General features: G+C 39.7%; 1 protein-coding gene across 13 annotated transcripts in view; it reads left to right on the top strand.

The window, feature by feature from the left end:
- Positions 1-26,443, top strand: part of PHLDB2 (pleckstrin homology like domain family B member 2) — a 229,704-nt gene that overhangs the window by 166,859 nt on the left and 36,402 nt on the right. For 11 of the 13 annotated variants that reach the window (XM_059921178.1, XM_059921180.1, XM_059921181.1 and 8 more), the window contains 3 exons: positions 11,779-11,922; positions 12,928-13,065; positions 24,415-24,543. In XM_059921178.1, the coding sequence (XP_059777161.1) occupies positions 11,779-11,922; positions 12,928-13,065; positions 24,415-24,543 (411 nt within the window). The remainder of the gene's footprint in view (positions 1-11,778; positions 11,923-12,927; positions 13,066-24,414; positions 24,544-26,443) is intronic. The other 2 variants (XM_059921173.1, XM_059921182.1) reach the window with 1 other exon arrangement.

Below are 26,443 nucleotides of genomic sequence, written 5' to 3'. Positions count from 1 at the left end.
TGAATATTAACTCCTTATTGGTCATATCATTGCAAATATTTTCTCCCATTCAGTAGGTTGTCTTTTCATTTTGTTGATGGTTTCCATTGCTGTGCAAAAGCTTTTAAGTTTAATTAGGTCCCATTTTGGGGGCGGTGGGGGAATCCAATTAAATTTTGGTGGAGACTTCAGGGTTTTGTGTATATGGTCATGTCATCTGCAAATAGTGACAGTTTAACTTATTCTCTTCTAATTTGGATGCCTTTTTATTTCTTTTTCTTGTCTGCTTGCTGTGGCTAGGGCTTCTAATACTATGTTAAATAGAAATTCTGATAGTGGGCATCCTTGTCTTGTTCCTGATTGTAGAGGAAAATCTTTCAACTTTTCACAATTGAGTATGTTAGTATGTTAGCTGTGTGTTTGTCATAAACGGCCTTTTAACTCTTTATTGTAGTTATAGTTGATTTTACAATCTTTGTCTTTCAATCTTCATGCTCACTTATTTAAGTGACTGATCCACAGCCTTTACTGTATTTTTGCCTTTACCTGTGGGATTTTTCCTTTCGTATAAATTCTCACTTCTTGCTGTAGCCTTTTCTTTTCCACTTAAAGAGACCTTTTTCTTTTAGGGTCACTTTAGTATTGATGAACTTTTAGTTTTTGCTTGTCAGAGAAATTCATCTTTCCTTCAATTCTGAATGATAACCTTGTCGGATAGAGTATCCTAGGTTGCAGGTTCTTCCCTTTCAAGATTTTGAATATATCATGCTGTTTCCTTCTGGCCTGCAAAGTTCCCTCAGAAAAATCAGCTGATAGCCTTATAGGGATTCCCTTGTATGTGACTCTGTTTTTCTTTTGCTGTCTTTAAAATTCTCTTTTTATCTCTAGCCTTTGCCATTTTAATTATGGTATGTCTCAATGTGGGTCTCTTTAGGTTCATTTGTTTGGGACTACCTGTGCTTCCTGTACCAGGAATCTGTTTCCTTCTTCAACTTCAGGAACTTTTCAGCCATAATTTCATCAAATACATTTTCTATCCCTTTCTGTCTCTTTTCACCCTCTGGGACCCCTATAATGTGAATGTTATAACACTTGATGTTGTCCCAGAGGTCCCTTAATCATCTTTTAAAATTCGTTTTTCTTTTTGCTGTTCTGATTGGGTGATTTCATTATTCTCTCTTTCAGATTGCTTATGTGTTCTTCTGTATCACCTAATCTGCTATTAATTCCTTCTAGTGTATTTTCCATTTCAGTTATTGTATTTTTGAGCTCCATTTGGTTTTTCTTTCTTTCTTTTTTTAATATTTTCTGGTTCCTTGTTAAAATTCTTCCTGTGTTCATCTATTTTTTTTTAACCAAGTTCAGTTAGCATTCTTATTACTAATGCTTTGAACCCTTTATCTGGTAAGTTATTTATCTCTGTTTCATTAGGGTTTTCTTCCGGTTTATTTCCCTGTTCTTTCATTTGAAACAATTTCTTCTGTCTTCCCATTTTGTTTAAGTTTCTCTTTCTCTATGAAATTAGGTGAAATAGTTACCTATCCTGGTCTTGAAGGAGTATCCTTGCATGGGAGTGTCCCTATGCAGTTTGCATGTGCCCAGTGGCTTTGGTGGGAAGTGAGCATGGGTCACATCTTCTCCTGGGGTGTGCAGGCAGCTATCACCTTGGTGAGAGGTAGGGCTGGAGATGGAGGGGCTAGAGCCAGAGCCAGGTGCAAGCCGGCTTCTCCTATGCTCAGTGGCTGTCACTGACCTATCTGGGTGTGATCAGAGCTCAAGGTGATGGAACAGAAGCCCTGAGGGTCGGGTCCAAACTGGTTCATTTCCTCTAAGTGTGCACTCCCCCCCACCCCTTAAAGCACCTTGATCCTAGTAGAGAGCTGCACAGGAGCAAGAGCAGCTTGATCAGGCACTTGCTGCAGACAGGAGCAGTTGTGGGAAACCAGCCAGAGCCCCACACAGTTTTAAATCTGCTTCCTCCCCCTTGTTCCCTAGAGTAGGCAAGCAGGTGCACCTGCTCTTCATGAGCAGAGTCTCGGCTTCTTACAACCCTCCTCTAAGTCCCACTGGTCTTCAAACTAGCTAAGGGGACTTGTCTTCCTTGTGTTGGACCCCAGGGCTGGTGTGCCCAATATGTGGTTCAAACCCCTAACTCTGCAGGGAGGATCTCTGAGCCCATCATATCTCCCTTCTCCTCTGTGTCCTGCTAAATGTGTGGGTCTTGCCTGATTGCTTCTCCTCTCTTCCTACCCGACGCCATGTGGATCTTTACAGCCTTGGTTGTAGAAGAGCCTTTCTTTCAGACTCCCGTTTGTGTCCAGCAAGAGTTGCTCCACATTTAGATGTATTCTTTTTTTTTTTTTTATTGGAGTAAAATTACTTCACAATGTTGTGTCAGTTTCTGCTGCACAATGAAGCGAATCAGCTACGTGCATACTTACATCCCCTCCCTCTTGGACCTCCCTCCCATCCCTCCATCCCACCCATCTAGGTCGTCACAGAGCACCAAGCTGAGCTCCCCACTCTATACAGCAGGTTCCCACTAGCTAGCTATTTCACACATGGTAGTGTATTTATGTCAAACCTAATCTCCCAATTTGTCCCACCCTTCCCATCCCCCTCTGTGTCCACATGTCTGTTCTCTACATCTACGTCTCTATTCCTGCCCTGCAAATAGGTTCATCAGTACCATTTTTCTAGATTCCACATATATGCATTAATATACGATATTTGTTATTCTCTTTCTGGCTTACTTCACTCTGTATGACAGACTCTAGGTCCACCACATCTCTATAAATGACCCAATTTTGTTCCTTTTATGGCTGAGTAATATTCCATTGTATATATGTACCACATCTTCTTTATCCATTCATCTGTCATTGGACATTTAGGATGTTTCCATGTCCTGGCTATTGTAAATAGTGCTGCAATGAACTTTGAGGTACATGTATCCTTTTGAATTAGTTTTTTCAGGGTATATGCCCAGTAGTGGGATTTCTGGGTCATATGGTAGTTCTATTTTTAGTTTTTTAAGGAACTTCCATACTGTTCTCCATAGTGGCTGTTTCAATTTACATTCCCACCAACAGTGCAAAAGGGTTCCCTTTACTCCATACCCTCTCCAGCATTTGTTGTTTGTAGATTTTCTGATGATACCCATTCTAACCAGTGTGAGGTGATACCTCATTGTAATTTCAATTGCATTTCTCTAATAATTAGTGATGTTGAGCATCTTTTCACATGCCTCTTGGCCATCTGTGTATCTTTTTTTGGTGAAATGTCTATTTAGGTCTTCGGCCCTCTAAGAGTTTTATAGTGTCCGGTCTTACATTTAGGTCTTTAATCCATTTGGAGTTTATTTTTGTGTATGGTATTAGGCAGTGTTCTAGTTTCATTCTTTTACATGTAGCTGTCCAGTTTTCTAAGCACCACTTATTGAAGAGGCTATTTTTCTCCATTGTATGTTCTTGCCTCCTTTGTCATAAATTAGGTGACCATATTTGTGTGGCTTTATCTCTGGGCTTTCTATCCTGTACCATTGATCTATATTTCTGTTTTTGTACCATACTGTGTTGATTACTGTAGCTTTGTAGTATAGTTTGAAGTCGGAGAGCCTGCTTCCTCCAGCTGCATTTTTCTTTCTCAAAATTGCTTTGGCTATTCAGGGTCTTTTGTGTTTCCATACAAATTGTAACACTTTTTGTTCTAATTCTGTGAAGGATGCCATTGGTGTTTTGATTGGGATTGCATAGAATATATAGATTGCTTTGGGTAGTATAGTCATTTTCACAATGTTGATTCTTCCAATCCAAGAACATGGTATATATCTCCATCTGTTTATATCATCTTTGATTTCTTTCATCAGTGTTTTATAGTTTTCTGAGTACAAGTCTTTTGCCTCCTTAAGTAGGTTTATTCCTAGGTATTTTATGCTTTTTGTTGAGATGGTAAATAGGATTGTTTCCTTAATTTGTCTTTCTGTCTTTTCGTTGTTAGTGTATAGGAATGCCAGAGATTTCTGTGCATTAATTTTGTATCCTGCAACTTTACCAAATTCATTGATTAGTTCTAGTAGTTTTCTAGTGGCATCTTTAGGATTTTCTACATATAGTATCATGTCATCTGCAAACAGTGACAGTTTTACTTCTTTTCCAGTTTGTATTCCTTTTAGTTCTTTTTCTTCTCTGATTGCCATGGCTAAGACTTCCAAAACTATGTTGAATAAAAGTGGCGAGAGTGGCCATCCTTGTCTTGTTCCTGATCTTAATGGAAATGCTTTCAGTTTTTAACCATTGAGAATGATGTTTGCATCTATGTTCATCAGTGATATTGGTCTGTGATTTTCTTTTTTTGTGATACCTTTGTCTGATTTTGGTATGAGTGATGGTGGCCTCATAGAACGAATTTGGGAGTCTTCCTCCCTCAACAATTTTTTGGAAGAGTTTGAGAAATATAGGTGTTAGCTCTTCTCTAAATGTGTGATGGAATTTGCCTGTGTTTGTTGAATTTTGTCAAAAGCTTTTTCTGAATCTATTGAGATGATCATATGGTTTTTATTCCTTAATTTGTTAATATGGTGTTTCACCCTGATTGATTTACGTATATTGAAGAATGCTTGCATTCCTGGGATAAATCCCACTTGATCATGGTGTATGATCCTTTCAATGTGTTGTTGGATTCTGTTTGCTAGTATTTTGTGTGATATGAGAATTGCTACTCCGGCTTTCTTTTGATTTCCATTTGCATGGAATATCTTTTTCCGTCACCTCACTTTCAGTCTGTATGTGTCCCTGGTCTGTATGTGTCCCTAGGTCTGAAGTGGGTCTCTTGTAGACAGCGTATCTATGGGTCTTGTTTTTGTATCCATTCATCCAGTCTGTGTCTTTTGTTTGGAGCATTTAATCCATTTACATTCAAGGTTATTATCAATAGTATGTTCCTATTACCATTTTCTTAATTGTTTTGGGTTTGTTTTTGTGGGTCTTTTTCTTCTCTTGTGTTTCCCGCCTAGAGAAGTTCCTTTAGCATTTGGTGGAAAGCTGGTTTTGTGGTGCTGAATTCTCTTAGCTTTTGCTTGTCTGAAAAGCTTTTGATTTCTCTGTCGAATCTGAATGAGATCTTTGCTGGGTAGAGTCATCTGGGTTGTAGGTTTTTCTCTTTCATCACTTAAAGTATATCCTGCCACTTCCTTCTGGCCTGCAGAGTTTCTGCTGAAAAATCAGCTGATAACCTTATGAGGATTCCTTTGTATGTTATTTTTTGCTTTTCCCTTGCTGCTTTTAATATTTTTTCTTTGAATTTAATTTTTTTTTGTTTGATTAATATGTGTCTTGATGTATTTCTCCTAGGGTTTATCCTGTATGAGACTCTCTGTGCTTCCTGGACTTGATTGACTATTTCCTTTCCCATGTTAGGGAAGTTTTCCACTATAATCTCTTCAAATATTTTCTCAGACACTTTCTTTTTCTCTTCTTCTTCTGGGACCCTATAATTCGAATGTTGGTGCATTTAGTGTTGTCCCAGAGGTCTCTGAGATTGTCTTCAATTCTTTTCATTCTTTTATTCTTTATTCTGCTCCTCGGCAGTTATTTCCAGCAGTTTGTCTTCCAGTTCACTTGTTCGTTTTTCTGCCTCAGTTTTTCTGTTATGGATCCCTTCTAGTGTATTTTTCATTTCAGTTATTGTGTTGTTCATCACTGTTTGTTTGTTCTTTAGTTCTTCTAGATCTTTGTTAAACATTTCTTGTATTTTCTCAATCCGTGCCTCCATTCTATTTCTGAGATTCTGGATCATCTTTACTATCATTACTCTGAATTCTTTTTCAGGTAGGTTGCCTAGTTTCTCTTCATTTATTTGGTCTTGTAGGTTTTTACCTCGCTCCTTCTTCTGTGACATTTTTTTTGTCATCTCATTTTTTTTTTTGATGGATAGGATTGTGTTCCTGTCTTACTGGTTGTTTGGCCTGAGGCTTCCAGCACTGAGTTTGTAGGCTGTTAGGTAGAACTGGGTCTTGGTGCCAAGATGAGGACCTCTGGGAGACCTCACTCAGATGAATATTCCCTGGGGTCTGAGGTTCTCTGTTAGTCCAGTGGTTTGTACTGGGAGCTCCTACTGCAGGAGCTCTGGCCCTACCCCCGGCTCGTGAACCAAGATCCTGCAAACTGTGTGGGGCAGGAAAAAAAAAAAGAACAAAGAAAAAAAGGAGGAGAACAATACCAAAGAATAAAAAGTAAAATAAGATTAGAAAAGTAACAAATATGTTAGAAAGAATAAAAAAATAAAAATATAGATGAAACAACAACCGGAAGGTAAAACAGAGCACAATAGTAAAAAAGAGGAGGAAAAAAAAAAGCCAGAAAAGGCCTTAGCTGTGGGGGATGGGGCTTAGGTGGGGGCGAGGTTTAGGCAGTGGGTGGGGCATATGCTTAAGACCCACAGGGCCCGAAAAGGCCCTGGGAAGGGGGGGTGGTGCTTAGACTCAGCAGGAGGGGCCCAGGAGTGCCTCTGGCCTTGGAGGTTGTAAGACCAGGTCCAGGACCGCAGCAGGCTCACTGGGCCCGAGTAGGCAGGGGAAGCACTAGGCACATTGCCCCCTCATCTTCCGATCCCGGAGGGCCCCTCCCCATTGGCCTCTCTTCTTCTCCCTCTTCCTCCTATGCCCCTAGGAGTCACATGGCAGGAGGGGGCCCCAGAAGGCAGGGGAGCAGACCTGGAACCCCAACAGGCTTCCTGAGGCTGAGATGGTGGGGGAAATGCTCTCCGTGCCTCCCCTGATCCTCTTGATCCCAGAGGGCCCCTCCCCGACCGCCTCTCCTCCTCTTTCCCCCTCCTCCCTCCCTCCCACGGCCCTAGGGCCCACAAGGCTGGAGGGGGCCTCAGAGAATAGAGGACCAGGTCTGGGAGCCCAACGGGCTTCCTGAGGCTGAGAGGGTGGGGGAAGCGCCTTCTGTGCCTCCCCTGGTCCTCTGATCCCTGAGGCCCCCTCCCATCCACCTCTCTTCTTCTCCCCCCACTTCCCTCCTACCCCACTAGGACCAACGCAGCCCGGAGAGGGCCTCAGAAGGTGGAGGACCTGGCCCGAGAGCCCCGCAGGCTTCCTGGGGCCCGACTGGGCTGGGGAAATGCTAGGTGTGCTCCCCCTGATCCTCCAAGCCCCTGAGGGTCCCTCCAGGAGTGGGAACCTGTCCCCCCTCCCAGCCACCCCTCAGGGGCACTGGTCCCGTCCAGCCTCCACTTCTCCCCCCTCATCCCCCCATGTCCTACCCAGTCGCTCAGGTGTTCCTCCCATCTCCTTGGGCGTTGAGGTCCTCCACCAGCAACCGGCAGGCGCCCTAGTTGGGGGGAGACGCGAACTCCATGTCTTCCCACTAGATGTATTCTTGATGTGTTTGTCAGGGAGGTGAGCTCGGCGTCCTCCTGCTCTGCCATCTTGATCTCCCTTGTCTTCCTCTTCACCCATTTTTTAAAAAATGTTTTGTCTTGTTTTTACTCAGTAGTAGGAGCTATTTGTGGTAAGGAAATTAGTCTTTTATCGTGATTTGTCTTCCCCTTCGCTTTATTAATGATTTTTTTTCAATGTATAGGACATTTATATGTAGTCATAATTATTACTTAGTTTTCCAGTTGTTTGCTGATCTAAAAGTGTCTTCCAAATTTGAGGATTGCTTAAAAGGAGTTCGGGGAAGATCTTTTGGTGCTATATTTTTCACACAGGTTAAGAAATTTTTTTCTATGAAATAAAAAAAAATTACTCCCCTACCTGTTTTCTAGAAAGGATTTAAGAGACCTTATAATAAAAGACATCAATTTTATTAGAATAAAGTCTGAACACCAAAAATAGTAAATAAGAGAAAAAGCAGGTACCATAGTCACAAGAATTTATTTATTGAAAGATAAATTAGATTTATTAATTTATTTAAGTAACTCTGACCATTAAATTTCTTAGCAGTCATGCCCGAAGAGCCAAAAATTTAAAAAGGTACATTAATTAGATTTTTGTTATAAGAGGACACATACTGATTCTTTAAGAGAAAGATATTATCATACTAAATTCTGCAGGTAGTTTATCACAGGGAGTATTATTCAGGGAAATTTGTGTCTTTGCTTTTATTTTTGTTTGTTTGGCTGCAACAAGACTTTCTGACTGAATGTTCCTAGTCAGAAATCCTTATCTATCTATGGAGTTCTCCCATTGTATTCATCAGGACTCTGGACTGTTCAATTCTTCTTTCTTCTAATGACTAGGTTTACCTTACTTATTCTCAAGGGAGAGCAATTCTGTTAGGACATCTGTCCCTCTTGCCAGAAAGTTGCAACTGTTAGAAACTAGGATCTGGGGTAGAAATCAAAAGTTGTTGGTTTCAGGCAAAGTAAATGACCCGTCATTTGAACATTTGAGCTGTTGTCATCAGCTATTGGGCTTCCTGCACTGCCTTGTTGTCTTATTCTTTCCCTTTCTTCCTTCACAGAGATCTGCCAGACTTTTGCTGAAGTGGTGAGCTGTGTGCTCTAAGGACTAACTTTTGGGAAATAGGTTTCCTCCTGAAGAGGGCTTTGATAAGAAAGCTGTTGGGTGTGAATGAGCAGATCATGACAGATGTTTTTCATTGCTCCAGTATGCTTTTGTGAAATAGGAGGCCTTTGAAGCTTGGAGCAGCTCCCCTGTGGCATGCAATAGAAGACTGTGCCTCCTTTAGACACAGGGAACATCAAGGGCACCTCTGGGTACCACACGGCAGCTTAGACAGAGTGCAGCTGAGAGGCAATGGGTTTTTCATTTATTACTCTTTGAAGACAGACATATGTTACCTCGAGACAGAAGACAGAGGAATCTTAAAAAAGAAAAAGAAGTCCTGATTATTGTTTTAGATGCTCTTCCTCTTTGAGTAATCTGCTCACTGGATTAGTTACTTAACAAAGTACAGTGTTCGTAGGATTAATGGAGAAGAGAGGAATGTGAAAAACACTCTAAGCTGGTTTAATGAAACAAAGATGTTAATGATATTTAGGAAGCCTGAGATTTACCATTCTAGACTTTGCTTTACCTAAGACTTAAAGATGTAGATGACCTTGGAAATACGCTCATTTTAACTGGCTTTTGTGAACCTGTCTACCACCACCTGAGGTGAAAGCTGAGAATAGCTCACTCTTCTCTTTTTTTTTTTCCCTTGCAGTTTTACTGAGATATAATTGACATACAGCACTGTATAAAGTAAAGGGGTACAACCTAATGACTTGACTTACATATTTTGCAAAATGATTACTGCAATAAATTTAGTTAACATCCATCACCTCATGTATTTGCCAAAAAATGTTTTTTTCCCTTGTGATGAAAACTTTTCCACTCTTCTCTTCTTGAGTAATCATTCTGTCTGCAGTGGAAAGCCCTCACACTCGCAAACTTCTCTGGTCGCAAGAGGTTTCTAAGAAGAAATCTGCAAAAAAAAAAAAAAAAAAGGTTGATGCAAACTGTCTTGTCCCTACTGTCTCCCCTTTCTGTGTGTGTGTGGATCAAGTTACCTCAAAGGCAGCATATTTGGGGATGCACATATATGTGCTTTCATTAAAACACGTCACTCTCAGTAGTACCCTATACGTTACTATTAAAAAAAATTTTAAAACCTGGATAGATCAAAATTTCACTTTTCTCTGTCACCATAAACTAAAGCTATTCAGTGGCTACCACACCCTTGGCTCTCTATTGTTTTTTTATTTGGATATAAATGATATTACAGTATCCTCATCCCAGTCTATTACAAACCAGAGTTTTAGAATGCCTCTTGAAGATTTTGCTTTTTATAAACAACTTAACAATAAAAAACAGTCATTACCTAGATAACATTTATTGCTACAAACAGACTCTCAAGTTGTTTATTATTAAATATACCTATTGTGATAAATTTTCTAGAAACTTTGAGCTGTACAGATACTTATAATTGCCACTATTATCTATCTTTATAGTTTTGCAGATTGTTCAGTTTTTGTTTTCTTTTGATGCTTTGCTTCCACCAATGAGAGAAATATTTTTAAACCATGCTGGAAGTTGAAACCTAATATGAAATGTTGACCCGACAGGATACTGGCCTTCTTGAAGCTTTCCTGCTAGGATTACTTGTCAGTGATTTAGGAATGCCATTCACTGTTGTAAGCATTCCTCATGCCCTAAAACAGGCACCCAAGCATTAGGACAATGAGATTCATTGTATGTGAAGAAAGGTCAGCAGTTGTTTTACTAGTTCATAAGATACTGGAATTAAGATGACAATTTAAAAGCTAAACGTCAACAAACAAACAAACAAATAAACAAACAAAAGCTAAATGTCGAGGCTTGGAAGGCCTGCATACCTTTGTTCCAGTCAACCTGAGATACTTGACTTCTCAATGGTTTAATCTTCAGGAGCAGCGAAGTAGGTTAAAGAATAAAGAATATGAATAAAGAATAAAGAACCCAACATGATGCCTATCGTGTTACAGTAATTTTTAGGATTGTTAAACACTAAATGAACTTACTAAGGAACACAAAATGTTAATGGTTTCTTTAGTTAATCTGAATATTCTTTTCAGTGGTTAGTGAGTAATCGTCAATAATTTACTTAACTAGGCTGCTGTTTCCAATTTCCAGTTGTGAAATTATGTAATTATTGACTTACTGGTGCAAAGAAATTACTTCTTTTTCAAAGAGAGATAAAATTAAATAAATAATATACCAATACGGGTGCCCCTTCACTTACAGAAAGACTGGTCTCCACGAGGTGATATCCAAAACAACTAACCTGAAATTCTTAAGAGAAGAAGCTGTTTTCAATTCACTGTATTCTCTTCTTAAAATAATCGGTAGTCGTATTTTGGCTGTGTGTATCATCTAAATGTTCCTTTCTTTCCCGGGCATTTGTCATAACTCTGTTTGGGGTATAAGTATGTCCTCTCTCACTTAATTTCTTTCCTGACTTTCTCATTCCTTGTTAAGGATCTCAGTTTTTCCATGAAATAATTTTATGAATAATGGCCAGTATCCTATTTCATGTCACAAAAGCGCATTGGCCCAGTTAGTGTTTTAATCATTACATAGGATAAAGACCGATAAGTAGTGTGCTAATGCAAAAACTGAAACATGAATTAACTTAATACTAAGTGTGTAGCTTTAAATCATTTGGGGGGTCACTAAAGTAATAAGTAATAAAAAAGCCTTGTGTTGTCCTGATTATTAACTTTGGGGAACATTTCAGTGAGATGAGGCCAAATGCCATGTCCCTCTTCTCCACCTTGTGTTGGAAAGGAAATAAATAAGAGTGCTTGCTCATTTGCAGATAACCCTAGCAGTGGGACCCAACAGAGATTCTAGAGACTGTGGTAGGAGATGTACTCGCTTGGAGATGGGAGAGAGTATGGAGCTTATGATGAGGGTAGCAGCGTGCCCAAGAGACATCCCTGAGGAGGTTGTCGAAAGTCTAGTCCAGATTCTAGTTCTCTGCTCTGCTGAACTTTGTCTATAACCTGAGAGAAGTCACGACAATCTCTGCGGACCACAGCTTCCTCATCTGTATAACCTCTTAGTTATTTCGGCTTTAAAAGGACATGAATTTGTACACTGAAGTTGGTTTGTAGGAGCTAAACTAAGCCCCTATGTACTGAGGGTCTATGGGAAAATGCAGAGTTCCAAATAAACAATTACAAGGATGCTTTTATCATAGAATCCAAATAGACACAGACTGTGAAACGCTAGGCTTGTGACTGGTTTATTAACTGGGAAATTCTGGAATTGAAGTGTGACTAGCCCTTTTCTGTGTTGATTAATCACAGACCCCAGAGGGTATAAGTGAAGAACAAAGGATTCAGGAGTTGACTGCGATGGAAGAGTCCCGGATAGCAATTCTGAACAACCTCGAGGAACTTGAACAAAAAATCAAAGATATAAATGACCAGATGGAGGAATCTTCCAGAGAGGTATAAACCACAAGTTCACTTATTACCCTCTCTCATTTTTCTTTCTTTCCTTTGGCTTAAATATATCAATGCCTATTAGGGCACAGGCCTTGGGGGGCAGAGTACATAGAGGTCAACATGAGCAATTTGTAGCAGTGTAAAATGGGTACATATGTGGGGTAGAAATGCCTTTTTTAATGTTTCTTTCTTCTTTCTGGGTTTTTTTTTTTTTTCATCCAATGAGATGAACATATGAAGCCATTTTTAATGTGCGTTATATATAACCGACTTTGTCTTAACTAGTGTATGCTTTCTGAGCTGCTTCAAGATCTGTCAGCTGAGGTACCATGTATTTAGACGTTTAAGTTCAAATCCAACAAACATTTTCTGAGCATGTTAAGCATGAGTTGGGTATCATCTTGGCACTATGGGGGGATTTACATAATTAAAGAAAGGGGCAATTTTTTAATACCTCCATGGAATGAGAAGAAGCAGCTAACTCTGCCTAAGAAGGATCTGCATGTCTGTACTCACGGATGATGCAGTCAGCCCATGTGTGGAAGGGGACTGCTCACCTGTCATCTTATGCACAGACCCTGGGAAGCCCCTCCTGCTGGCATTGCTAGGAATGCAGCACCTGCGTGCTGGGCTGAGTGTAATTTTCATTTCCCATGCTCTAGGGACAAACAGAGATGTGGCTGCTCCCAAGATCGTTCACGCTTGAGCTTGAATCTAAGCGAATAGGCAAAATATCCTTGAGAAGTGAGCAGAAAAGGGGTTATCGTAGAAAAATTAAATGAGAAGATAACTAGTGTTCTTAGCAAATATACTCTGGCCTCCCCACTTTCTCATAGAGGAATCCTGAGTCTCACACGGGTTCTCTGGCGTGTTTTCTGGGCTCCATAATCTGACTGATAATGGTAATACTTTTTGCAATATGTAGCTGTTAAAAATACACCTCTAAAGGGGGCAGCTGAAAATTTCCCTGAAGGTGAAACACCTCTGAGCTTTGTTTTGTGTCCTCAGTTGGATATGGAATGTGCTCTCCTGGATGGAGAACAAAAATCAGAAACAACCGAACTTATGAAAGAGAAGGAGATTTTGGATCATCTAAACCGGAAAATAGCAGAACTGGAAAAGAACATTGTTGGTGAAAAGACCAAGGTAAAAGAAAATTATATTTGATACCAATTTTACGGGCAAAATGGTGCTTCCATTTGATTGAATTTAAATGTTGTATGAATTGCCATGGTTTTGGATTTGTGTGTCATGTTCCTGGAGACAAGCGGCACTGGAAAAAAGTCTTAAGATGAGGTAAGTTGTTGCAAATTAAGAACTGTCAGGGGCAGAGCAGCAGATAGAAGAGCCTGTTCAGTTTTTGAGCCAGTATTCATGGCAGCTTATTCTGCTTGAGCTGAGTGAATTGCTTTTTTCCAATCAGCCTTTCTGCTCTTCTGATTCTGCTTTGTTTTTAAAGAATCATTTTAGTACTTTGGAACTTCTTTCCAGCAGTGCCCTGTAAGGGTGGCTTAAACATATTCAAATATGGTTGCCTCATTTCTTTTCATTTTTCTGTTTATTAAAAAGATGAATGGGAACCATGCATTTCATCTGTCTCGCCTTGCCATTGGCTTCAATGCAAGTGCACTGCTCTTTGCAAAATGCACTGCAGTTTTCGGCGGATCCTCACACACTGCCGAGTGAAAACTGTGAAACACAGCTGACACTTATTTTGGAAAGGAATATTGCTTACACATTTCAGGCCACAACCTGAATGTTAGCCGATACCTCCTAGGGAGTAGGAAGAATTACTTGCAGTTTTTAGAATTCAGGGTGGTAGTTGGGTTTTCTTGTTTTTCTGTTTGTCTATTTTTTGCGGAAAATATTTCACTTACTCTCCTCTCAAGTTCTGAGTTAGTTACAGCTGAACTAAGCCTAAATTAAAAATTAAAATTCCAGTTTGAGAAAGAAAAACTAAAGAGCTTGAACACATTCCTTTCTTGCTCATCACGTTCTCCACTAAGCTGAGAAAAAGAAAAAAATTTCAGTTTGAGTAAACTCCAGTGGTAATATGTGGAAAGGATTTCTGCTCAGTGTGGCTTCCTTTTTAGGCTTCTCTTTGTTTGAGACCTATAAAGAAGGGCATTTGATCTTGGTGCCAGAGAATGAGCTCAAAAAGATATTGTCAAAAATTGAAGTCAGATTAAAAGCTACATATCAGTATCTTGGTTGCCTGCTTATCAAGATCAAACTGCACATCTTTTTCATATTAAATTTTACGTATGTGCCTTCGAGCTCTAGACTTTGAAATAGTAAAGAATCCATTTGGGTAGTAGCTATATTTTTCTATAAAAGCTCAAAACCATATCAAAGGATTGATTGTCTAGTTCTGCTGTACAGGAGGATTATGGTTTTCAAAGTTTCCGCACTGATACAGCAAGAAACTTTCATTGGAGGCATCAGATGTTTTTGTTTTGGTGCTTACTAGTATTTTACTATTTATGTCATACCGGAAAGCTAGCGGGACATAGGAATGGGGTATCAGGTTCCCTATGAACCTGTCTGCCTTCCCCATCCATGTAGTTGTTTATCTTTGTGTAGCCCGCATATGACATGACCTATAAATTCTATTTGTCTACCTGTCATTAGCATCAGATTCTACACAAAAGTGAAGCAAGTTGAGTCAATGCTGAATCTCACTTCCCAGGGACAGCTGTGTTATATTCTCCAGACCTAAGTAAGGTAGAGTCGGAACTCCAGGAACATGAGTGGAAACAAGCAAGGGGGAGGCTACTTCCATCCTTCCTATTATTGTTTTGGTGGCTTGATAGAGGCTGTGCATAGGAGAGAGGACGCTGGGGGCTTGAAGTATAGAATCAGCTCATGCAGCTGTTAGGGGATTAGTTGGTCTCGGAAGGTGGGATTATTGTCTGTCATCACATGATATGAAAAATGGCAAAAACTGGCTTTGGGTGAGGGATTCCAGAGGAGAATGAGGGAAGTGAAAGCAGACTGAGCTGGATGATGGTACTGCATATTCTTGACAACCAAACTCAAATAGAGACCCAGCACTGCTTGGCAACATCTCTTGGTTTCTCAAGTGAAGTTATTCTACCATTTTATAGCACGGCTATTTCATACCTTCACTCTGTTCAAACTTCTAGCCCACTTTTCCTGCCCCTGGCTCTGAGATGATCTCACCACCTACTTCACTGAGAACTTAGAGCATCTCATCTTCACAACTAAGGGAGGCTCTCTTCCCCTCAAACACCAGTCCCTTTGGATGTGCCCAGGGTACCGTCCCACCATCTAGAGGTCCACAGTCCTTCTGTTCCCCACTCCCCCCAGCCTCTCCCTCTTTACTGGACCTGTACTGTCAGTATGCCGATATTATTATTTTTTAAAATTATTATTATTTAAAAATAAAGTTCCTTCCGGCACCTGCCTTAGCTAGTTTCTCTTCAGCATAGCCAAGCTTTTCAAACAGTTTTCTCAGTATACTGTGCGTTCTCCTGCTTAGTTCCCCATTCATCCCATTCTTGTTCCACTACGCCATCGGATTTGCTCCTGTTAAGACCACTAAAAGCCTTGGTGCTGCCTAACCCACCCACTGGGTGCTTTTCAGCTCTCTTATGATCAGACTCCTGAGTGGCATTCAAGACAAGGGACAACTCTTTTCCTTGACACTTCCCTTCCCCCACCCCTTTGCCTTCGTGTACCACACTCCTCCGGCTTTCCTTCTCTTCCTCTTACTTATCTCTCTGACTTTTCCATCCGAGTTCCCGTTCCTTCTTCCTCTGCCTCTATCCAGCCAGTTGTTACAGTGTCTCTGATCTAAACCTTCTTCTTCTTTTTTTTTTTGAAGCAAGCTCAGACTTCCCCAGAAGTCCACAGAAAAATTCTGCTTGCTCTCATTGGTCTGAATGAAGATATATGCTTTGAATCATTTACTTTTTTTTTTCAAAATTGAGGTGTAATTGACATATAATATTATATTAGTTTCAGGTGTACAACACGATTCGATATTTGTATACATTGTGAAATGATCACCACAATATTTCTGGTTAACATCTGCCATCTCTTGTTGAGAACTCTCTTCTCTTACGTTCTCACATTCTTTTATAGCCATGGCTTCAAATAACGTGTACATGCTGGTGACTGCCAAACGTATGTGTTTAGCCCACAACCCTTTTCTGTACTTCTGACTCATATCCTGTAGCCTACCTGATATCTCCACTGAGATATTTCTCAGGTATTTCCAGCTGAACACGACGTAACCGAACTCTTGATCTCATCCTTCCCCTGGCCTTGCATACACTTCCCCTGCCTCTGATCCTGTTCTTCCTCTAGTTTTCCCACCAGGAAATGGCATCTCTATCCACCTGTATGTCCAAACAGAAACCTGGAAGTAGATCTTGATACTGCTTTCTCTATCACCCCCACTTCTAATTGATTACAAAGCTATTTTTCAATTACTTTAACTTCTCCGCATCTCCCCTAATAGCATTCTCTTCTAAATCATCAAAATGTCCTTTTGAGTTCCATTTCCATTTACTTCCCTTCAGTCCGTTTGCTTCACAGCAACCAGAGTGATTTTTCTTTTAAAATTTAAATTAGATCAGATCACTCTGGTTTGTGTTCCCCTGTATTTTATATATACCTAACCTCCTTACGTGTCCTGACCCTTTCTATCACCTTTCTTCCCTCTTCACACCACTCTCATGGCGGCCTTCCTTCTGTTTGTTTAAAGATCCATCCCACCCTGCGTGGCCTGCCTGGAATTCTCTTTCCTATATTCCATGCCTTGTTGGTTGCCTGTCTTTCAGGGCTTAAGTTCAGTGTTAGTTCTTCAGAAAAACCCTACTAGCCCTTTCCAGCTCAGATTATATTCTCTCTGTTGTTCTTTCAGTCCTTTTACAAATCACATTTTATAATTTATATTTGTTTTGGGCTTGTTAGATATTTATTTCCCTCTCTAGCCTGTGAAATAGAGGCAGGCACTGTTATCCACTGTTTATCCAGCTCATAATAGGTGCCAGAATACCGCCCAGTGTTCTTCGGGAATATTGTACTTGGATCTCCTGCTAACAGTGAGTCCTGGCTGGGTCTGAACAGAAACACTGAGCCAAACACCTGCCTGAGAGCTACGTGCAGCCAAGTTTCAGGACAGCTGGGGTGGTCTGTCCAAGTGCTCATGCCAGGGGCTTGTAATCACGCTGCCCGTCGAGCCAGAGCGTTAAGACAGAAGAAGGAAATGGCCTTTGCCCTTTTGGATCTCGTTTCCTTTTCTATACACCTGTTGCTGCTGTCAGATATAAACTGTGGAATGAGAAAACCAAAACCTGAAAAGATATCCCTGTTGGGGAAGTTCCAATTCAGATGTCAATAGCACATCCTGTAAGCCTGGCCTCATTTTTTGGAGACAAGGCCTGGAGCCATTGGAAGAAAGTTCAGTAACACCTCAGAGTTCAAATCCTGGTGTGAAATTAATGACATTGTTTCCTTGGCTCTCAAGACCAGTCTTTAGCACTGTTTCTTTTTGCTGATTTGGGAGCTGTCATTCTATTTTACATATTTAGTATAAATTAATGTATTTCATAGGTGACCACTATTTATTGTATGCTACCATATAAAATAAAAACTATAGACATAATTACATATACAACATAAAATATAGACAATGTATTTAATTGTGTATTTGTTGAACATTTTTGCAGTGGCTCCCTGGGCTGACCTTTCACCGTCCTTATGGGGACCACAGTCAGGAACATCAGTGCACCCGTTTCCATGCAGCTCAGAGCTAAATGCCACCTGCCTGTTGTGTTCTCAGACGGTAGCCACATCACAAATAGAGTCTCTATGAACTTATAAACCCTAAACAAATAGAAGTATCAGACTCGAACATAAACCCAGAGGGGATGTTTATTTGAAGCAGTAAGCAAAAATCCATAGTGTTTTCTTAGGGCAAGAGAAAGGAGAGAGACTCGTTAACCTCTGTGCTGGTAGACTGTTTTAGGTTGATGGGCTTGGTGACTGGGGGTGGGGAAGCCACCAGAACCATGAAGCTCAGTTTGGGCAAAAGCTGGAAACGGCTTCCCTCCCGCCTGCACTTCCCCTCTCCAAGGCAAAGCCTGATTTGGGGCAATTGCTGAAAAGTATGAAAGTGTTCCTGCAGTTGTTTATGTACATTTTCCTTCTGTCTTTGTCTATTTCTGACTACATAAAAAATTCAGAACTAAAAATAGTTTTTCAGCTTCTCTATTTTTGGATTGTCTGTCTCATTCCTGCTCCTTAGCATATGACAATGAAAAGTTAGCTGTACTGAAATTAAATAAAATGGTTAAGGAAAGGCTCTGCTTACCTAGTATTGTTGAAGAGTCTTTCCATCACCTAGATGGTGATCACAAAGTTCAAACCATCCTTCTGTTTAAGGATCTGTTCTCACACAGATAGGTTGTGATATTTTGTAGCTATACTGGTCTGCACACTTTTATAGCTAAACACACTTAAAGGTGTGAGCTGAAGTTTAAATCACTCTACGCCATGCAACACGTTCCTGGGTGAAATCTTGAATTAGTTGACTAATTTTTCTGTAATAAGCATATAGCTTTGTGTCTTAAGTGGTTAAATTGTATTCTCCATTATTATCTTGCCCCAGAGTACCTTTTACTTCCTCCCCATCTTTCCTTCAGAGCCAAGGGAAGACAGAGAGCCTGCCCAGAATTCCTCAGCAAAGTGTTAATGCCTCTTGAGTGCAGAGTCTTTGCCAAGTCACAGGCAGTGTTCAGAAGGGACCCAGCCCTTCCCGTGCCTCTTTCTTACATTTCAAAGTTAGCTCCCTGGTTAGAGGAAGTGGAAATATATCATGGGATTTGGGGATTAAATCAACAGGGTTCCAGATTAGGGTGATTTTTTTCTGGTGGTTGTTTGATTACGTAAATCCTTAGTGTTCTGATTTTCCAATGTTTTCTACCCTAAACATCCATCAACTGTGCAATTAAAATGTCAAAGCCAATGGTTAAAAAAAAGCCTAGGAAAGTAACATAAAAATGTGCCTCTTTAGAGGCAGGCAGAGAATGGGTTTTCAGCAATAACCATCTGGGGACACAGGTCCGTAATCTTTCCTCTGCAATTCTGAAAAGTTTTGTAGAGGAAAAAAACTTTTTATAAGGTTGGCACCAAAACTTAGTTGGTTTCAAAACCTGACTTGGACTGATATTCACACTCAATATGAATATTCATAAGTAGCTGCAGAAATGGAAACATGTTTGATTACAGGGTTTTGCCCCAGAACTCACTGGAAATGCCATACAGTATATGCTATATGAACTGTGTTACCTCTATCAAATGCAGAATATTCCGAAATCTAGAACACATCTGGCCTTAAGAATTTCAGATAAGTGATTTTGGGTCTAAAACAATTGCCTAATCTTGAACCTCTGAGGATGCCTGCCTCTCAAACCACCCCACAGGGCTCAGGAACTGGAAGGAAGGGGACCCTCAGGGTGTATGGAGAGGACTTTGGAGGGGCTACCCTTAAAAATGATGGCTTAGGTACTATGAATTTTGACATATCACTGCATCAATTCCAAACCTGACCCAGTGTTTCAATAAACATGGCCTGAGTACCTAGTGCATGCTGGAGTCTATGCTGAACAGTTTGGAAATTACAAAGATGAACCTTAATTTTTAAGAAAATCTTTATCAAGCTAATAAGGCTGCCAAATTAGGAAAAAATATATAGGATGCTTGGTTAAATTTAAATTTCAAATAAAGAGAATAATTTTTTGGTGTAATTATGTCCCGTGCATTATTTTTTTTTTATTTTATTTTTTTTAAATTAATTAGTTTATTTTTATTTTTGGCTGTGTTGGGTCTCCGTTTCTGTGTGAGGGCTTTCTCTAGTTGTGGCAAGCGGGGTCCACTCTTCATCGCGGTGCGCGGGCCTCTCACTGTCGCGACCTCTCTTGTTGCAGAGCACAGGCTCCAGACGCGCAGGCTCAGTAATTGTGGCTCACGGGCTCAGTTGCTCCGCGGCATGTGGGATCCTCCCAGACCAGGGCTTGAACCCGTGTCCCCTGCATTGGCAGGCAGATTCCCAACCACTGCGCCACCAGGGAAGCCCCCCGTGCATTATTTAAGACATAACTTACATTTAAAAAATCATTTGTTGTTCATCTTAAATTCACGTTTAATTGTGTGTCCTCTATTTTATCTGGCAACCCTATAAAGTAATGAAGTAGGCATCTTTTCAGGGTAACCTTGAACCATCTGCTTACCAAATATTAGTTAAATGTGGTAAAATTATTTTTTTATAGGTATTCAAAAATTTTCCGTGTAGTATTGGAATTCAAATAGAGCCAGCAAGTTAAATTTCAGTTCCTTCCTTCGAGAATACAACTTAGAGAAAATTTATTATTGTCTTTTAACCACGGATCTGGCAAAATAAGTGGTCCTGAGAAAGCCTTAGATTATTAAGTTTATTCAAGATTATTGGCAATTCTTGTGTACATGTTCAAATTATTTAGGGTAAGTTTATAACCACTCCTGATCATTTGTATGATTAGAAGCGAGTCGTTCTACCTCTGAAATTGAAATGCATCATTCCTCTCTGAAAGCATATTGGATATTGGAATCTCACAGTTCTTTTTTTCTTTTGGTTTACTTGAGGCATTTAATCTAAAAGTAAAAATTTTACGTTTGGGGTGTTACCTGTAAGAGAGGACTTTTATACTATGAAGGAAAGGTGCTGAGGCCAAATGTCTTCAAGCTTTGGTAGATTCTGTATTAATGTCCTACGTCTTCATTACAAAAATCAAATTGTAATTAATTTTGCCTTTGCCTCTCACATTATTCTGGGTGGCTAAATCAGTGATTCTGATTGCATATGAGAACACCTGGAGAGATTTTTAAAAAGCTTGTTCCCTAGCCTTATACCCCCTAGATTTCTAAGTGGAGGCCTGGGAAATAGTATATTTAAAAGCTCATCCAGCTTATTCTAATGTGGTCAGGGCTAAGAACCACTGTACTTCATGAAGACAGTGATCAAGTTACCTCATTTCTCTGTCTCTATTCCCCTTATAAATATTTATTGATTGAGTGAATGAACAACTCACCATGGAAGCAGATGTAGGCCCAATTTTATATACTGCTTTTTACTTTCACTTGCTGGTGAAAAATTTACCTTTGGCGCTATATACACTTTAGGAACATCAGTCTTTTCTTTTCTTTTTTTGGCCACGCTGCATAGTTTGCGGGATCTTAGTTCCCCGACTAGGGATTGAACCCTCCTCAGCAGTGAAAGTCCTAACCACTGGACCGCCAGGGAATTCCCAGGAACATCAGTCTTAAATATGCAAAATAGGCAGAATCTTGCAATGAACTTGTGACCCAACTGGATTTTTGCTGGCCCATCAGGAGAGGACAAGTCAATTCGAGAATGATGGAGGTGGCTGTGTTTCTAGGGAAGTCATGTTCTGGTCTTTGTTTTATAAATACACCCTTTACATCTGGATCTTCCTGGAGTGTTCTGATTCCTTATAATCTCATTCTTTCCACAAAGTTAAATTTGTTAAATATATTAAAAATGCATTTTAATTCATTTATTTCCTGAAAACAGATTTATGAATCCTAAGAAAAAAATGTTGTGCTCTCTCCCAGTTTGATGTTTGGAAAATATTGCTGTGCCTATAGTAGTTAGAATAGGTGACTTTAACTAATTTAAATCTGGGGGGAAGAGAATAACACCCAGTGTTCATATTTTACATGTAAAAAGCTAGAATCCCTGAACCCTGGAATGTCATCTAATTTGTCCAACTATTTTACCTTCGCTGTAGAAGGTGATACTTTCAGCTCTAATTAGCTGCTTGCCTAGAGCTAATTTATCTTTGAAAACTTCCTGGACAGTAAATAGAAGAGAGGTATATTAATTTCTTTCTGGCTCAGAGGTGGTCTACTTTTGGCTCTTGTAGGAGTGATAGCACGTCTGTGGCCCCCTGTGGTTTATGGCCGGGCCCATCTGCCACTAGTCCCTCTTTCATCCTTCCCCTCACTTCCTTTGCCCTAGCTTCGGCCCCACTGACCTGTCACTCTGAGACCCAGGTAGTGGTCACAGAATTACGGATAAACCACAGAGAAGCTGCAGAAGGTCCTGATGGTGTCCGCTTGCATAATGGTTCTAACTGCCCCCTTGTATGGAATTGCAAAATGTTTTGAGCACCTCAGAAGGAAGGCACTATGTAAACATAAGGTATTTTTTATTAGTTGTTTATTTGTGCTTATTATTAGCAATTTAAACATTGAGAGCATCAGAGGAATAGTTTGGTTATTTCTTCGGAGTTGAGACCTGTGTTTTAGGCCAGTGCCTTTCCATGTTATTAAATATCGTATCAGTGTTTTCTATCGAATATTATTTTAAATTTTAAGGCTTGGCATCTTTGCTCTTTGATTGGAATGAATAGTTTCCTTATTTATTTAACTTTCTGTTTGAAACTAGAATGGCTGCAAATTCTGGTGAGACAACACCTAGAAATAGAACTCTTTGTGGACAAAATTCTTTTGCTGTGTAATAGGGCAATCTTAGATCTGCACGCAAGGGAAATAACACATTTTCTTAGCCAAAGACAACAGGTGTTCTGTATTGTTGGTTTTATTAAGGGAAAAAAATTATTAATTCTGAAGCTAAAGACTAAATCTAACTGGCACTAGTATATTCAATTTTTCTGTGAGGTAACACTTGAGAATCCTTTATTCTGTGAATGATGCCATCGCTTTTTCTCACTCCTACACAGCAGCTGTGCACACTGAGCACACTTCACAGTAAAGACTGAGGAAACTTTCTTTCTTTTATTTTTTTTGTTCGGCCACATAGCTTGTGGGATCCTAATTCCCTGACCAGGGATTGAACCTGGGCCCTTGGCAGTGAAAGCGCCACGCTGTAACCGCTGGACCGCCAGGGAATTCCCTTTTAGGAAACTTTCGTTATCATCTGCTAAATTCTAAGTTGTAGAATCATTTTTAGGTTGATATATGGAGTAGGATTCTCAGTTTTCTCACTTCTAGATGTAATCATTTTGAGAAAAAAAAAAAAGTGCTTCTAAATCAAAATATACCTTTCTAAAATGCCCTTGACATTTTAAAATGTAAGCCAAAAGTGGAGATTCAAGTGTACTTGTGTAGGTATTGATGTCATAGAGTTTTAGACTTAAACTCGAACATCTTTTATAAAGAATCTATGTATATGTTTACACAGGAAATCATGACCATTTGGATGAAGAAATGAGAGTAGTATAAATTTATAGGGCTACTTCAAATCTTCATCCTTTAAAAAATTTTTTCTGTGATATGCTTAGAAGCCAGTTTTATTTCTACCAAATCAATAGTGAACATAAGAAAGTCAGGTGATGGTAAATATTTTGCTTATTGAGGGGGTCAAAGGGTGGTGGTGCTTCCATTCCACTAAAGTGCTTTAGTTTAGGTTGAGAGTGTTACACAAGGAGAGAATTAGGTCTGAAATTTACTTCAAGGGTTCAGAGTATCGTAAAGGGAACATAAGATGGGAAAACTGGCACTAAACGCATTGAAGTTTTGTTTCTCAGTTTAAGAGGTGGCCTTGGAAGACCGTGTGATACTGTATTATAGTATTTGCCTGTTATACCCTGGAGAATGTCCAGGGTCACTTGGGAGGGATTTAGTGTAATCTTCTCCTTTCTTCTATCCTGTGACCCTTTCGTTTTTTCCACGGTCCATGTTTCAATTATTTTTTATGTCAGTCAGTCATTGTAGGAAAGTCCTTATCTCCACAGTAAATGTCACACCTTTGGTGCATCTGAGCTGTCTAATATGCCTTCCTCTTGCTGCTTTGTCAGTCTTGCATTTTTACTAGCTCTCTCAGTGTCTGAATTAGACGCTCTCCAGGGCAGCAGATTTTCTAATTGCTTAAGCTCTGAAGTTTGCCAAAGAGCTAGAACTGTTCCACATGACCAGGGTATCAACTTGTGCACCTAATGTGCCTCTAACCTGAGAACAAAATTTCAATAATTGCCAAAGCTTGCTTAACACATGCCTTCAGCAAACTGGGCTCTGACAGTGCTTGAGGTAAACGCCCGCTCTCCTTTGTCTGGTTCCCTGCCGAGTGACTCTTTGCAGGGCTATCTTAGGAATTCGGTTGGCATTTCTTTTGTTCTTTGTTGACCATTGACCAATATGACCGTTGCTTCCCCTGCTTTTGTAACGTGGTGGCAGGAAGGAAGGGAGGAAGGAAGGACAGGGGTCGTTGCCAATACCTGATGGAGTGAACTGGGTTTGGAGAATGTAGAAACGGGGCCCCTTGTCCTTACTTCCACTTACACCCCCTTATCCTAGTCACTAACGAGATACGTTTCTACATTCATAGGATGTCTGGAGTTTGTGTGTGTTTGCTTGTTTGTGTTATCCTTGGGAAATGTTCACTAACGACTGCTTGGGGTGTGAAGGTAATTTCTATTCTTCTATTTTCTGATTTCTGAACTTCAGGAGAAGGTAAAGCTTGATGCTGAAAGGGAAAAACTAGAGAGGCTTCAGGAGCTTTACTCCGAGCAGAAGACCCAGCTGGACAATTGTCCTGAGTCCATGAGGGAACAGTTGCAACAACAACTGAAGAGGGTCAGTAGCAAACAGGAATGTGCTAGTTGTTTTTTGTTTTTTTGTTTTTTTTAATTAAGTTCCACTTACCTATGACTTCCTCCTTCACATAGCATAAATTTGCATAAATTCTGGTCATTAGATACGTTTTAAATAGAAATATGCATGCTGACCATATATATTCCATGCTAATCCGTAGAAAAATTCCTTGTTGGAATCCTTTGCCTCATTAATAATGCAAACACATTTCCCAAGTCCTTTTTTGTAACAAAAGAGGGCTATTACTGACATGTAACCAACAAGACTGTAGCGTTTAAATCAGCTGACGTCTTTTCCTGCATTCTGTTCTCTACTGCATCTTGAGTCCTGTTTGCCCTCGAATGTTTTTTTTTTCCTCCTCTTGATTTTATACTCCTGTCCACAAATTTTTCTATTCTCTGATTTGCTCCCCACCACCACTCATCATTTTGTTTCTCTTTTCCTTTCTTCTTCTTAGTGACCTTGAACTCATTAGCATGATTACAGCAATCAAACAAGACCCAAGATGCAGGGCATTCAACATTTTTTCATACAAGCTTAATATTTTTTAAAACTTCGTGCAGCATAGATCTTCTAGTTGAACTTCATCAGGTTATTCTTCGATCTTTAATGTTGGCAGTGTTGAAACGACCTCGATACTTATCTTCCTAGGTGGATAGTTTTGCAGACACTAGCAAGGCCACTTGATAATTCATAGCCGCTTGACAGCTGCGTTATTTGCTCTAAACAGCAGCCCAAATAGACTGTGACTCTGGGGAGGCAGTCATTAACAGTCTTGGACCTCTAAAGGAGCCTAATAGTAATTAGTCCCAAGTCAGTAACAACTTATGATTCCACATGAGTAGGAAGGAAGACTAGTTTTATTCATATTGCTATGTCTGTACCTTCTTGGGCAACTGGGAAAAAGTCAGTTAAGATAGCACACCCCTGAAAATGTTTAAGATGACCTTGAATACAAATACGTTTGATATCTCTGAGTATCACTAGGTTATGAAAAATTACAGTTGAAACTTTTCAATGCATTGTACAGGTTGAATAAAGAGTACCCAGTACAGACAGGTTAAACTACAGTGGAACGGTTCTAATATTTTTAATTTTTTACAATGTTGGATCAAAAAAAGTTTTAAAAATGTTTCTTCCCCTTTACTCATTTTATTGTGTACAGCTTAATTTGCTAAAAGAAGGTAAAACTTCCTGTCCCTCAGTGTCCCAAGGCTGTGAAAGTCTTATGATAAAAAATGATTGGAAAAAGAATAGTATTTGTAAAATTATTCTAGCTTGTAATTTTTTTGTGTTTATGCCAGTTCACAAAAGAGATTGGGAGACTGATTTTTTTATAGTTGTTTACTGTTTTTCAACCTTCCTTATTGCTAAAGATTTTACACAGTCACCATAATGTTTTATGTAGAGTCAGAAGCATGGTTATATATTTTGTTCTTCCCTTCCTTTAGTTATCCAGTTATTGTTTGTATTCTTCATAAATATTGCTTCAAATAAAAATTGATAGATTCTATTAATAACCTGGAGTCAGCATGATATGAAAAATTACTTAATTATTTTGTAATTTTGTAATTAAGTAATTACAATTGTAATTACAATTGTAATTTTGTAATTAAGTAATTACAAATTACTTAATTTGCTTAATCTGTTAGATTCTATAGGATAACTCATAAATTTGTATATGTTCCAAGGATTTTGACTACAAACGAGGAAAGGAAATGATACAGACAGCCTATTCCACTAACTGAAGGCAAAGACTCCTTCCTCTTCCTTTCCAAGCAGAGTGCAAAATTCTTATCATAAAACCCCTTTCCTTAGGAGAGAAAACTGGTTTGTGCTAGCTTCTGTTCACCTGATATTAAGAGAACTACTAATTCTGTTT

This window comes from Balaenoptera ricei, chromosome 4, assembly GCF_028023285.1.
Source record: "Balaenoptera ricei isolate mBalRic1 chromosome 4, mBalRic1.hap2, whole genome shotgun sequence".
In the NCBI taxonomy this organism is placed as follows: domain Eukaryota; kingdom Metazoa; phylum Chordata; class Mammalia; order Artiodactyla; family Balaenopteridae; genus Balaenoptera; species Balaenoptera ricei.
Note: the sequence above shows the minus strand (reverse complement) of the source record. Positions and strands in the feature narration are given on the sequence as shown.